Source organism: Bos taurus, chromosome 27 (assembly GCF_002263795.3).
Source record: "Bos taurus isolate L1 Dominette 01449 registration number 42190680 breed Hereford chromosome 27, ARS-UCD2.0, whole genome shotgun sequence".
Classification (NCBI taxonomy): domain Eukaryota; kingdom Metazoa; phylum Chordata; class Mammalia; order Artiodactyla; family Bovidae; genus Bos; species Bos taurus.
The window spans coordinates 5477034-5491764 of record NC_037354.1 but is presented as its reverse complement, the minus strand read 5'-3'; the positions used below and the strand labels follow the sequence as shown (position 1 = coordinate 5491764).

The following is a 14731-nucleotide window of genomic DNA, read 5'->3' as shown; positions in this document are numbered from 1 at the left end:
AGTGTTCACTGCAGTGCTGTTTGCAGCAGCCAGGACGTGGAAGCAATCTGCATGTCTACTGACAGATGAACAGATAAAGCGGTTGTATGGTGTGTGTGCGTGTATGTGTATATAATGTGCTGTGCCTAGTCGCTCCGTTCTGTCCAACTCTTGGCGACCCCATGGACTGTAGCCTGCCAGGCTCCTCTGTCCAGGAATTCTTCCGGCAAGAATACTGGAGCCGGATGCCATTTTCTCCTCCAGGATCTTCCCAACCCAGAGACTGAATGAATAAAGAGGTTGTGTGGTGTGAGTGTGTGTATGTAAATGTAATACTCAGCCATAAAAAAGAATGAAATAATGCCGTTTTGCAGGAGCACGGACGGACCTGGAGATAATCATACTGAGTGAAGTCAGACAGAAAAAGACAAATACCATAGTATATCACTTATCTGTGGAATCTAAAATACGACGCAAATGAATTTATTTACAACATACAGACTCATGAACATAAAACATGGTTCCCAAAGGGTAAGAGGGGTGAGAGAGAGACTAGGAATACGGGAGGCGGGGAGGCCCTCCAGGAGATTCTTTCCCGTGGAACCAGTAGGGGCCAGTCCCCTTCAGGGTGGACGGGACCCACGGGAAGGAGCAGGGCAGGACAGAGTGCGCACATAACAAGTATCAGAGGAGTGAGTGCTGGCCCGGCTCTGACCCTAGTTTTTCCCAAGGAAAGGCTAGTGGCCACGTCGCACTGAGGAAGAAGACCGGGGCACGGAAACCCATCCTGGGTGCGGTCACAGGCCACCGGCTCACCACAGGGGCACCAGGACAGGGTGGCCGGGCCAGGCACATCTGCAAGCTGCGCCAGGCTCAGGGCGGTCACCAGTCATGACACGGGAGCCAGCGGCCCGGGGGGCTTCACACGTGTCAGGGGGGCTTGACAGTTTCTTTCCCTGTGAATCTGTGGCTCCCCCTAAAAACTGGCTCCTTCCTGATCGCTGCATGCTTATCGCTGCAGCTGTCGTGTCACTTGGATTTCAAGTTTCACTCTATTATAGTTTCTTGGCCTCATAAAAACGTGGCACAGGATAACAAAGGGCTAATTCAAGAGCTCGGCCGTGAGAGCAGATGTTGAAGGATCAAGAAGTGTAAAGTCCTCCTGGAGTGGCCCATGTGAGCCTCAGCGTGTGGGCCTCAGAACTCAGTACTGCTCTGAGACAGTGGGGAGGGGGCGGGGGAGAGAGAGAGGAGAGAGAGAGAGAGAGAGAGAGCGCGTGCGAGCAGGTTCCCAGGCTGCAGCCTCAGAAGACCCGAATCTCAGCAGCAAAACTGTTCCCTCCAACGGCTTTGGGTCAGGCCGTGAGCAGCTCACAAATCCCAGATGGCCGGGTTCTTCACCTCCTACCTAGTGGCTGTTTACTACTCAGATTATAGAACAACAATTGCTGGCTCGGCCAACGCTCTCTGCTCGAGGGAAGCTGGTGGCGTTTTTACAAGCGAGAAATGCCCTGGCAAAGGGCGCAAGGAGGTTGGCTCCCCAAGTAGTAACTCTGTCCTGAATGTAAGCAATGCTCTTGGTTTTACTGTCAGAGTTTCCCAACATCCACCCATAATTAATTTTTAAAAAAATCAAACGCAAGCTGGACAGAGTAGTTTATGTGGCATTAACCCAGGGCAGAACATCACGGCACGGCAGCAGCGGAAAGTTTAAGACAATGTTTGCACACACTGACCTCCTGGCCTCTGCCCTTCTTCCCGGATTCCTCCCGCAGTCTGAGGAGGTCCTGGCAGCCTTTCCGTGAGCTGGCCACAACACTGTGCCTTGTTGGTCCACTTTTCACACCTAAAACCCAAGCGGATTGAAGATTAGCTACAAGTTTACGTGGCCTGAAATACTAATGCAACTTAAGCCGAATAAATGTTTTTTAATTAATTCACTTATTCTGGCAACAAGAAAGTATAGTCTTTGACAATAAACACTGCGTACGGCTTGCTCTTTGAGGTCTAGTTATAACATTCCACTGATTATGCTCCCATATCCCAAGGAATTCACAACTCAAGGGTCAGAAACAACCGTGCCTGTCACGTGACAATGCACTAGTCCCACAGAACCCCGCTTGTCCAGCTGATGGCCTGATGAGCACCATGACGCCCACAGGGGCTCCTGTGCTGGGCCGGTGGCTAAGACACCCAGCTCCCAGCATGGGCGGCCCGTGCACCATCCCTCGCAGGCAACTGGATCCCACGTGCTGCAACTAAGTGTTCTCATGCCACAGCTGAGACCCTGCACAGTCAAATAAACAATTAAAAAAAAAAGATGCCTAAACTTTATGTATTATTCAAACTCCGATTCTTCAGTTTTGATCTAATGATCAAAAACCAGCTTCTCCGAGAAGGCAGTTCTGTATTAGAGGAAATAAATCTTAGCTCTGGGGCAAGTCTGAGTTACTCTAGAAAACAGCCTTTGGTACGAAGTTTCAGGTTACAATCTATATAAATGAGAGATGGTGATTTTACGCCCCACAAGCTTACACCTCAGACCAAACTCTTGTCCCGAAGACACACAAGCCAAAAAGTGACGTATTCATCACGTCAAATGAGGCTTCGTCAGATGCTAAATGGTGTAGAAATGCTAAGTAACCAAAAGTGGAGTGTGAGTTATTTAACTGATTCACCTACAGCTGCAGCTTCAGATCATGCTCCTTGATTTCACTCTCTCTGCCCCAAAGAGCCTGCCTGCTGTGTGACTTTACCGGCATTTTGAGGCACTCAGCAGACCAGCCACAACATACACGGTTTCAGTAGGGTAGTGCACACTCTGACATGAAGGGCACTCGGCAGCCTTGGGCGACACTCGGGGCCCAGCCACCGCCTACCTGAAATGCCATCACCCTTGGATGCCAACACGCTTGTCAACAAGGTATCTACACTCAGGAGCTGCCCACTGAAGATGTTTAGACACACAGATATTGCCCCATCCTTAGAAGGAAATGGCACCCCACTCCAGTATTCTGGAAAATCCCATGGACAGAGGAGCCTGGTAGGCTACAGTCCATGGGGTTGCAAAGGCTCAGACACCACTGAGTGACTAACTCTTTCTTCTTTCTTAGGGAGCTTGCAACAATGTAGACAGACAGAAATGAACAAAACATTAAGGATTAGAGGATTTAAGAGCCATCGGGAATTAAAAGTCATGTAACATGAGAGTGACTGCCGTAAGTACTTCCAATAAAATAGGACACTCTGACAAAACAGATATAATGAAGTTTGGTGAGTCTGGCTGGAAACGTTCAACTCTTCCTTCAAAACTGAGGGTTTAGCTCAGTGACGACAAAATGCAGAACAACAATGGTTAAGCATTTTGTTGAATTCAAACTAGTCATTTGCAACTTGGGCCCCCTAGATGCTCTAAGGTCAGGTTCTAAACCACCTACAGACCCTAATACTGGACTCCTTCGGAGGCTCAAACCAGTCACATGTGGATCCCACCACGCCCCCAGCAGTCTTGGATTTCTGCCCTGTCCCCCTAGTCCTTTTCCAGCCCCAGGTGACTGCCCAACCCTGGGGAAGGTTTCAGCAGCTAGACACTTTACGTGGAGCGAATGGGTTAGCAGCCATGTGAGAGGGTATTCTATACACAGTAGCATGTGCTAAGATCTGGCTATGCCAAGTTTCTTACTTTTATTCATTTTGCCTCAATTCTAGCCGAGAACAGGAAAATAGGTTGTAAAGCATTCTGTGGGCTTCCCAGGTGGCTCAGTGGTAAACAATTCTGCCTGCCTATGCAGGAGATGGGTTCAACCCCTGGGTCGGGAAGGTCCCCTGGATAAAGAAATGGCAACCCACTCTAGTATTCTTGCCTGGAGAATCCTATGGACAGAGGAGCCTGGCGGGCTACAGTTCCTGGGGTCACAGAGTCAAATATGACTTAGTGACTAAATAACAACAAAGTGTTCTGTAGACATAAAGGTCCAGAATGCGCATTGTCACTTAACACCTAAGACAAACATTGCTAATGACATGCTTTCACCATCACGCAGTCACAGACTGATATCAGCAAATGATTTATGTGGTTATGTTAAAGTATCAGTTCACAAAGAGCTACAGTCATTGACTCATGTCTTCTTTAAGGATGTCATCAGTGAACTGCAAGTAGCTGAAAGGGCCAAGAAAGGAGAGAACAGGTCGATCCCACTCCTTGCCGCAGTTCAGTGAGCAGACGCCGACCCCCAGCGTCCTGGCTCCCCCACCTCCTGGAGACCCTTGCTGTCTGCTCCTTGAGTGGGCTGTCATCACCTCAAAGGTGATTTCACCACAGCTCAGAAAGCCATCCATCACTGAAGTTCCTAATTTGATGCCTCTTACGGAGACCTCCCAGCTGAGATGCAGCTTAATAAACCCAGCACCTAGTGGCCGTCTGCCGTGAATGCCTCCAGGAATCTTCAGCTGGCCTCCACGTCCACCCTGTATCTGCTGTTCCTCCAGCACGCCCCCGTACGATGAGCGTTATCAACCACCCAGGACCAAAGTCATAAATCCTAGACTCTCTTCTCTCCTCACGTTCATTCTTCATTACACAAGTGATTCATGGCCTCCGTTTCAAAGGGAAAAAAAGACCAAATACAAAGGGAAAAAATTCATAGCCCCAGAATGTTTATCATTCAGTTACGCTGCCTGAACTTTCACCAATTAAAAATGTCTGGGTTATCAATATCATCAAGTACTGATACATCAAGATAAGTGACCCCAGCTGCCTCTCAGAGGGCATCAGTGAATCACTACCTCCCCTCATCTAGCGGAGATAAGCGGGATTAAGAACTATTTCAATACTGAGGGGTGATCTCTCTGGGTCAGAACCACGGGCAGACAGCATAACACACAGTTAAGAAGAAACATTAAATTTCTTCAGGGATACGTGGTCCACGGCAAGGTCCTGCCCAGGGCAGAGCAACACAAAACAAACTCTTACTCTCCACATCCATCCTCCTGCACACTCCACCTTCCTACTGCCAAGATACAGAATTAAGATTAATCACACTACCGTTAATAATATATTTAAGCAATTACTATTTACCAGAACAAGACACTCTGCAAGATCAAAGACCAAAAAGGTTAGAGAGGGCTGATTTAAGAGTCTATAATTTCAATGACAAAGGCATATACCATGACATTTTAACACTGTCCCAATGGGAAATTTCTTCTGAGCTCCTAAAATCTGAATAATGAATTACTTAGGAGCGATGCAGAATGCACAATTTTGAGACTGTGGGAAGAAAGTCCTTTCTATATATACTATTGGGATTTGGGATATGTGCAAGTTTGCAGGTTCTATGCAAGCAAGACTCAGCTGACAATTCACACACACACACACACACACACACACAGAGCTGCCAAAACATCAAGTTCATTTTGTTAACCAAGAAAGCCAAACTAAAATCTAATCATAATCTTCAAAAGATGACGTGGCATCATTTCCTTTATAATCATTGTAAAGATAATTAAAACATGGATTTTAAACATGCAGATCAGTTTTAATACCATATAACCTCTCCCATTGGGAGTCACCTCTCCATCTTTTGAATTCTCTGATCCTTGTATGTAGGTTAACCTCACATGTTCCCTGCACATCTAAGCTTGAAGGAAAGGGACAGAGCTTCACCTCGTTACCCTGCTAGTGCTCACACGTTGAACATAGAAGACGCACAGAGTACACATATGATTAATTTGGAAATGAAGTCAAATAATCAACAGGTTCTAACACCTTCCTTGTAGTCAGCCTTCCTGCTAAGGCTGAGTAACCTACATTGAGCTGCCAGGACTGCTTACCTCCTCTGGTAGGTTCCAGAGGAAAGGGTATAGGGAAGCACTCAGGCTAAACATGACACCTTAGAGACAACTCCTGAAAACCCTCCCCCCAAACACTAAATGTTTTGGTAACTGGCAAAATGGATTAAAGAAATGAGCTGTAACTGGTGATATCACCAGCTTATCAGTCAGAGTAAAGGATGCCAGGAATATCTCTCAGTTAGTCAGGGATGGGCTAAAATATCACAGGACCCTCTTACCCCTGTATGAATAGGGCAGGTGCCAAAGCTGGTACCTGGGGGTCATATCCAAGACTTGGTCCCAAATGGCTGTATGAGAAACCATAGGGCTGAGGGCTTTCTAGCAGCCTGGTGTTGACCAGTATACAGAAAGGAGCCCTCAGAATCCTGTCTGCCTCTTGTAAAGCTTTCAGATCAGGAGCAGACAGAGGAGCCCGCGGTGCTACAGTCCATGGGGTCACAAGTCGGACTCAACTTAGTGACTAAACCACCATCACCACCACCACAGTTAATTTAAAGGACAACACCTGAGACTTCAGCACACTGATATGTGGAGAGTCCCCCATTTGCGTGCCAAAATGTTTAATAAATATCTGTGTGTCTGGAGACTTGCCTTCAACAAGAGCTGGTAGACGGAGCTCGTGTTATAGAAATGTGCTAAGAAGCCTTCATCAACCTCTTCTGGCGACTGTTATTTATGAAAAAGAAGAACCTAATAACTGGACAGGGCCGAACAGTTTAGATAAGGCATGTCTCTGTGCTGACACGCAACTCCATCACCCACAGACAAGCCTCGATCAGACCAAGGGACGGGGGGAGGGTGTGGGCCTGGGAAGGATCTCCTTCTGCTCTTGCCCACAGCCAGGTGGCACCAGTGGAAGGACGCCCTTCAGCGACCTTTGTTAGCAAGGAACCAGCAAAGGCCTGGCTGTGCAGTAGTTCAGGGGGAGTCGGATTTATCTGCTTGACCATGAAGACCCACTCAGGTGGTTGCCTGAAGAGCTGTGGTCAGAAGTCCCAAGCGGGGAGGGGGAGCGAGAGCCATTTCCACACATTAAGTAACAACAAGCAGTTTTATACACTTCCTGTCCTGCAGTGCCAGAAGTTAAAACCGTGGGATCTCAATTCTCATGGAAATTTAACATAATCTATTTCCCACAAGCCACCTACAGTTCCAGCAACGACTTATAGACCTTGAGGAAAGGGCAAAGCACACATTTACTCAAAACCCAAGTGACTGCAAAACCAAGGCGCTTCCTCTGCACTCAGATAGCCTGCTACAAAGAACACGCAGGGGACACTCTCGGGGGATCCCAGAGATCTTTCCTAGGCAAGCATACACTCCAGGAAGACATCTGCTCAGGGACTGGTAGCAGGATCTGGCAGCCCCCATCTGTGTGAAACAGCATTTGGTGAAATCCCTAAAATCTTACTACGTGGTAGTATTAGGAAACATTAACATCAATTTTCGTGACAAGAACTCTCAATCTGAACCGCTATTAAGTTATCCCTCCCCAAAAGGAGAATTTTATCCTCATTAGAATTGTATTACAAAAGACTTTACTGAACTTGTTTCGTCAATAAAAAATTCGTGAAAATGGTTTTCTCACTATACCTACATACCTTGATTTTGCCTCCTGACCCACAAAGTTTAAAATATTTTAGACTAAAATATTTTGACTTGTTACAGGAAATACATTTAAAGATGAGGCAGTTTTGCTGCTCCATTGACACCAATATGGAAATGACTGACATGTTTCAAAAACAAAAAACGATGTTAAGACACCAGGACACCATAGTCCTATGCATGCAGTAAAGCCCCCCTAACATGTCCTGAACTTAAGGCGCTTGTGCAAACACTCCCACGGAACGTCCGGAAGGAAACGCACCACTGCTGGCAGCCTGTCTCAAGCAGACACTGACCACGGCCTGTGCACGGGCACCTGGGGTTACATCCAAAACATCAATCACAACTGGCTTCTCATCACACCTGGAAACAAAAGCAAAGCACCAAAGGCTTGCCCCTGCCTGACAGCACTTCCTCCCAGTCACTCTCAGCCCAGAGAGTAGCTGCTGCTGCGGCGGGCTCACTGTGGCTCCTGCGAGCATTTTCGACCTCAGGACATTAGCATTTGCCGTTTCCACAGGCTGAAGGTACCTCTTCTCCTGTGCCCAGGCCTGAGGGCCGAGGTCATCACCTCCGAGAAGCCCTCCCTGGCTGCCTTCTCTAACCAGCACACTTCTACTCATGCTTCTCACTACCCGACGTGACGCTGACATTCCTGTGCTGTCCATCCTCCTCATTAGGACATGGCCTCTGCATGTTTGGGGTGGGGGAAGACAGGAGTCACTGCCCACTTCTCTCCCGTCTCCCTGGGAATCAGAGGCGACCATGGGACACAACAGCTGCATGGAAACAGCTGCTAAATGAACCAAGAGAAGGAGGCGAGGTCAGGACGGTTTTACTCTTTTTAGCGATTTGCCTTACACTGAGCATGTGCTTGTTTAGTTTATGAAACTAGAAAATAAAGTTTAGAAAGAAAAAACTACTGGTTAATAGGTAACCTTTCATGCAAAGATGGAAGGATAGAATTGGTATGGACCTAAGAGAAACAGAAGATACTAAGAAGTGGCAAGAATACAAAGAAGAACTGAACAAAAAAGGTCTTAACAGGCCCAGATAACCACGAAGGTGTGCTCACTCACCTAGAGTCAGATATCACGGACCGCAAAGTCAAGTGGGCCATAGGAAGCATTACTATGAACAAGCTAGTGGAGATGATGGAATTTCAGCTGAGCTATTTCAAATCCTAACAGATGATGCTATTAGAGAGTTGCACTCAACATGCCAGCAAATTTGGAAAACTCAGCAGTGACCACACAACTGGAAAAGGTCAGTTTTCATTCTAATCCCAAAGGGCAATGCCAAAGAATGTTCAAACTACCACACAATTGTGCTCATTTCACATACTAGCAAGGTAATGCTCTAAATCCTTCAAGCTAGACTTTAACAGTACATGAATTGAGAACTTCCAGATGTGCAAGCTGGATTTAGGGAAGGCAGAGGAACCAGAGATCAAAATGCCAACATCTGCTGGGTTACAGAAAAAAAAGAGAGAACTCCAGAAAAACATCTGCTGTACTGACTACACCAAAGCCTTTGACTGTGTGGATCACAACAAACTGGAAATTTCTTAAAGAGATGGGACTATCAGACCATGTTACCTGTCTCCTGAGAAACCTGTATGCAAGTCAAGAAGCAAGTTAGAATCAGACACGGAAAGACAGACTGGTTCCAAATTGGGAAAGGAGTACGTCAAGGCTGTATATTGTCACCCTGCTTATTTAACTTATATGCAGAGTACATCATTGGGCTGGATGAATCACAAGCTGGATCAGGACTGCCAGGAGAAATATCAATAACCTGAGATACGCAGATGATACCACCCTAACAGCAGAAAGCAAAGAGGAACTAAAGAGCCTCTTGATGAAGGTGAAAGAGGACGGTGAAAAAGCTGGCTTAAAACTCAACATTCAAAAACCTAAGATCAGGGCATCTGGTCATATCACTTTGTGACAAATAGATGGGGAAACAATGTAAACAGTGAAAGACTTTATTTCCTTGGGCTCAAAAATCACTGCAAATGGCGACTGAAATTAAAAGATGCTTGCTCCTTAGAAGAAAAGCTATGACCAATCTAAATGGTGTATTAAAAAGCAGAGACATCACTTTGCCAAGAAAAGTCCATCTAGTCAAAGCTATGGTTCTTCCAGTAGTCATGTATGGATGTGAGAGTTGGACCCTAAAGAAGGCTGAGAGCTGAAGAACTGATGCTTTCAAATTGTGTTGCTGGAGAAAACTCTTGAGAATCCCTTGGAGAGCAAGGAGATCAAACCAGTCAATCCTAAAGGAAATCAGTCCTAAATAATCATTGGAAGGACTGATGATGAAGCTCCAATCCTTTGGCCACCTGATGCAAAGAGCCGACTCAATGGAAAAGACCCTGATGCTGGGAAAGACTGAGAGCAGGAGGAGTGGGCAATAGAGGATGAGATGGTTGGATGGCATCACCGACTCGATGGACCCGAGGTTGAGCAACCTCTGAGAAACAGTGAAGGACAGAGAAACCTGGTGTGCTGCAGTCCATGGGGTCATGGAGAGTCAGACAGGACTGACTGAACGAATGACGACTTCAAAGGTTACTTTTTAAAAAATCAGGTTTCTCCCTCCATGCACTTTTCTACTAACATTTATTTTTGAGTCTCTTAGTAACTTGTTCTCACAAGCTCTACAGCACATCTACACCAACAGCAATGAGTAAAAGTAAACAGAAAGCATAAATTGAAAAATGACTTTTATTTCAAAATCAGGATTTGGAGAGGCACAGCTTGCTGTACAGACTGGGTTTTGCTGCTCCGCAGTTTCAGCATCTCTCGACCGTCTAGGATGGCTGCAGGCGAAGTGCATTTACCTGTGCTGGGTTCCCAAAGAGGGGAAATGCCAGGTGGGCTGACTATGGACCTCCTAAAACATCGGTGGGTCCTGATTTTACATAACAAAACAAAGGGATAGGGTTAGGTTACCAGATAGTTAGGTCTTTTCCTGCCCTAAATTCAGTGACCTGTCTACTGAAGTGACATAAAACAAGGGGCATCCAAATGTCCTGACATTAGTACACTGAGAATATCTGACCCATTTCTGAGTCAGACTGAGCTATTCCAGTGTCCTCCCCGCACCCCATGACCCCACAAGGGCCCTGGATATGGGGTGAGTCCCAGAGGAGGGCGATCTCTGCTCACAGTGTTGGGACTGTATGGTGCTTCACACTACCTGAAAGCAGATTTTTATTTTTACTTGGTTTATGCTTGCACATCATTAAGCATTATTCAAAAGCTGAAATGAAAACCGAGAATGAGAATGCAAGGTTCAAGAACAGGATCTGCTTAATTACTACAACTCTGTATACCCACTGTTTTCTATTAACTTTAGATCTGACATCATTTTAAAGTAAGTATTTTGAAAGCACATACTAACCATAAAGGAACATAAAGGTTGTCAAGTTTTATGTATTTTATAAATATATAATAAAGTTTTATATAAATGAGAAAGCTCAGATTTAAAAATGTTAATAATACACAGACTAAATTCTCTGAGATGATTCTGAGGAGTCTGAACCCAAGGAAAAAATACGCAACACAACTATGTCCATTTCAATCCCTATGACTTCCCCATTTTAAAAACGTTTAAGATGGGGGGGCGGGGGGGCGGAGATGAAAGTTAAGATGATTTCAGGATTTAACAAAATAATGAAGAATAAACTTGGCTTCACTGAAATTTTAACCCAATCTTTAGGTGGAGATGATTTAAGTTCATGATTTTTCACTTTTGACTGCTGAAACCTATTTGTCCATACAATAAGAAAGTAAAAAAGGCTTTCTATTGTTCAGTTCAGTCCCTCTGTCGTGTCCAAATCTTTGTGACCCCATGAATCGCAGCACGCCAGGCCTCCCTGTCCATCACCAACTCCCAGAGTTCACCCAAACTCATGTCCATAGAGTCAGTGATGCCATCCAGCCATCTCATCCTCTGTCGTCTCCTTCTCCTCCTGCTCCCAATCCCTCCCAGCATCAGGGTCTTTTCCAATGAGTCAACTCTTCGCATCAGGTGGCCATAGTATTGGAGTTTCAGCTTTAGCATCAGTCTTTCCAATGAACACCCAGGACTGATCTCCTTTAGAATGGACTGGTTGGATCTCCTTGCAGTCCAAGGGACTCTCAAGAGTCTTCTCCAACACCACACTTCAAAAGCATCAATTCTTCCACGTTCAGCTTTCTTCACAGTCCAACTCTCACATTCATACATGATCACTGGAAAAACCATAGCCTTGACTAGATGGACCTTTGTTGGGAAAGTAATGTCTCTGCTTTTGAATACGCTATCTAGGTTGGTCATAACTTTCCTTCCAAGGAGTAAGTGTCTTTTAATTTCATGGCTGCAATCACCATCTGCAGTGATTTTGGAGCCCCAAAAAATAAAGTCTGACACTGTTTCCACTGTTTCCCCATCTATTTTCCATGAAGTGATGAGACCAGATGCCATAGTTTTCTGAATGTTAGGCTTTAAGCCAACTTTTTCACTCTCTTCTTTCATCAAGGGGTTTTTTAGTTCCTCTTCACTTTCTGCCGTAAGGGTGGTGTCATCTGCATATCTGAGGTTATTGATATTTCTCCCGTTCTATTGTTGTTACATTTGCTATAATGACATAGTCTGCGGCTGCTAAGTCACTTCAGTCATGTCCAACTCTGTGTGACCCCATAGATGGCAGCCCACTAGGCTCCTCTGTCCCTGGGATTCTCCAGGCAAGAATACTGGAGTGGGTTGCCATTTCCTTCTCCAGTGCATGAAAGTGAAAAGTGAAAATGAAGTCTCTCAGTTGTCCCTGACTCAGCGACACCAAGGACTGCAGCCTACCAGGCTCCTCCGTCCATGGGATTTTCCAGGCAAGAGTACTGGAGTGGGGTGCCATTGCCTTCTCTGACATAGCCTGCTACCATGGTTTTAATTACAGATAGGAATAAATCTATTTAAATTATATATGCTTAAAGCAAATAAAAGAAAGTCTAAAAAGGTCTATTACAATGAACTACTTGCTTAAAGTATTAAATATTTCTCCACAGCTAACACCAGGTAGTTTTTTCAAAAATAAATATTGATAACTTACTTTCATTTATGTTTTTATGTCTTTTCTTGACAAAATGCATGATTTACACTGCCATAATTTCCCTTCTAAAATAAACAGCCTCACTGTTATAAAAAGATGCAGGATATACACTGCCTTAATTTCCCTTTTAAAGTAAACAGCCTCCCCGTTATGAACAGATCATTTTACAAGTTCTCCACTACTGTGCATCTTTGCTCAGTGATGCTGCAGTGAAAGGCTACAGTGAAACCAGGACAAACACCCTCTCAAGGCCATTCTTCACAAAAGATAGCACCTATAGGACTTAGAGAAATGTATTCATAATAATAGGCTTAAAGCAAGGAACCTAGAAACTTCATAGGGCAGTAAGCTGTCTACTCCTCAAGAATAAAGAATTTACCATTGTAAATACCAAACATACATTCTTCAAAGTTTTTTAAAAAAGGGAAAAAAAGAAATATTTTGCTTATGAAAAAGCTGTGTTATGTGTGGCAGCTGGACGCCCTGCTGCCCATTCTGAGTGGAGAGAACTGTGAAAGGGGCTCACGTACTTCCACTGCTGCCGTGGGCTGGCGCCCCCCTCGCCCCCGCGGGTCTGTCCTCAGCATAGCCGCCTGCAGCGCTTGGTTTACCCTCACTGTGCACTGCAGCGGATTCCGTCGTTTCAGGAGGAGCGCCTTCTTTCTGCGTGCTCTGGGGGTCAGTCCATTCTTCCGTCTCCTCCCTGCTTCCTTTCAGAGGGCTGCGGTCTCCCTGTGGTCCCGTCTGGGGGATGAGTTGGCTGCGGGTTTGTGGAGCGTCACCCCCAGCGGGGCGGACATCGCCCCCACCCTGGGCCTCGGCACGGGGACAGGGCCCCGGGGTCCTGTCAGCAGCAGACGTGCCCCCCGAGGTCCCGCCGCCCAGCCCCGCGTCTGCCCCGGAGAGTGCAGGCTTCGCCGTGGAGCAGGTGCTGACGGCGGGCCTGGGGCTTCTGCCAATGAGGGAGAGGTCAGCCCTGTCCAGGAGGCTGGTCCTCTCGGTCTTGGAAAGGCTCCTCTGGCAGTGGAGCGCAGGGGGTCTGGAGGGCAGCTGCTCCCCAAGAAGCCCCTCCGAGACCCTCTCCTTGAGATTATCAGGAGAAAAGTAATCATCGTATGAGAACTCCTCGAGGGCCAGACTCTTGACAGCGGGCCTCCGCACAGACCGCAGGCCGCGCTCTGCCTTCCACAGCCGCAGTCGGGGAGCAGGGCGCTGCCCGAGGGACCGCCTCCTCTTCCGTCTCTCCTCCAAGCCTGGACAAGAGTTCTCCGGTGTCTTTTTTCTCTTGGCTGAGGAGCCCATGTGTTGTTCACGGCCTCCGGGACGGCCTTTTGTAGCAGAGGACACAGGAGACAAACGCTTCTTCCCATCAGACGACCCCTGGGCCACCGGCTTCGATGGCTTTGAGATAGGGGTGACAACCCCACGCGCAGCCCTGCTCTGCTGGGGGGTCTCTGCCTTGGGAGGACTGCTGGTGGATCTGTGAGGAGTCAAGAGATCCAGGGGACAGGGAGCTGCTGAGGGGCCGACGCTGCCTGTCTGCAACACCGGCGAAGCAGCACACACATCACTTCCCCTTTCAGTAATGAACTCGAACAGTTTCCCCTCCTGAGTCCCACTTGCGGAGCCTCCACAGAGATCGTCAGCAGACACGGGAAGACCACCAGCCAAAGAGTTGTCTGGAAAATATTAATGAAGAATTCACTTTTTAAGGGTTTAAATTAGTATAGAAGTACTTGTCAGTACAACAATACAACGATGCTCCCTGAGCGCAGCTCCTGGTGCAGAAGGGTCCTCCTCCTACCCTGTCAGGACGCCTTCCGGCTGGCATTCCCAAGCAGGAATGCCAGGCTCCCCACACCTCAGACAGGACGAGGTCAGGAGGCGGGAACGCACTCTGGACATCCACCCGCCGGGTGCCTGGCTCCAGGAAGAGCACCCACAGCCAGTCATGGACCCTCGAGGAAGCCAGGACTCTAGATGGGAGGCCGCCGCGTCCAAGCTCCAGTGCGATGGACTCCACATCTGAGGCGACAGCAGGGTCTTAACCCAGCCACAGCATTAACGCTCTACTTAGAGGGAAAGAATGGAGGTAGCCCCCAGGGAACAGGGGGAATCCCAGCAGGTGGATGGTGCTGTGTGTCCCGAAGTCCACAGCTGGAAACGCAGCACACATTTAACTCTATTAATAGCAACTCACTC

At 47.1% G+C, this 14731-nt stretch overlaps 1 protein-coding gene across 7 annotated transcripts in view; it reads right to left on the bottom strand.

Moving 5' to 3' along the window:
• The window catches only part of MCPH1 (microcephalin 1), a 240070-nt gene that overhangs the window by 194462 nt on the left and 30877 nt on the right, over positions 1-14731 (bottom strand). For 6 of the 7 annotated variants that reach the window (XR_009493066.1, NM_001103315.2, XM_024986157.2 and 3 more), the window contains 2 exon segments: positions 13060-14208; positions 1716-1825 (listed from right to left, as the gene is read on the bottom strand). Coding sequence is in view for 6 of the 7 variants with exons in the window: in NM_001103315.2 (NP_001096785.1) it covers positions 1716-1825; positions 13060-14208 (1259 nt within the window). In the remaining variant the exon portion in view is untranslated. 7 annotated transcript variants of the gene reach the window in all.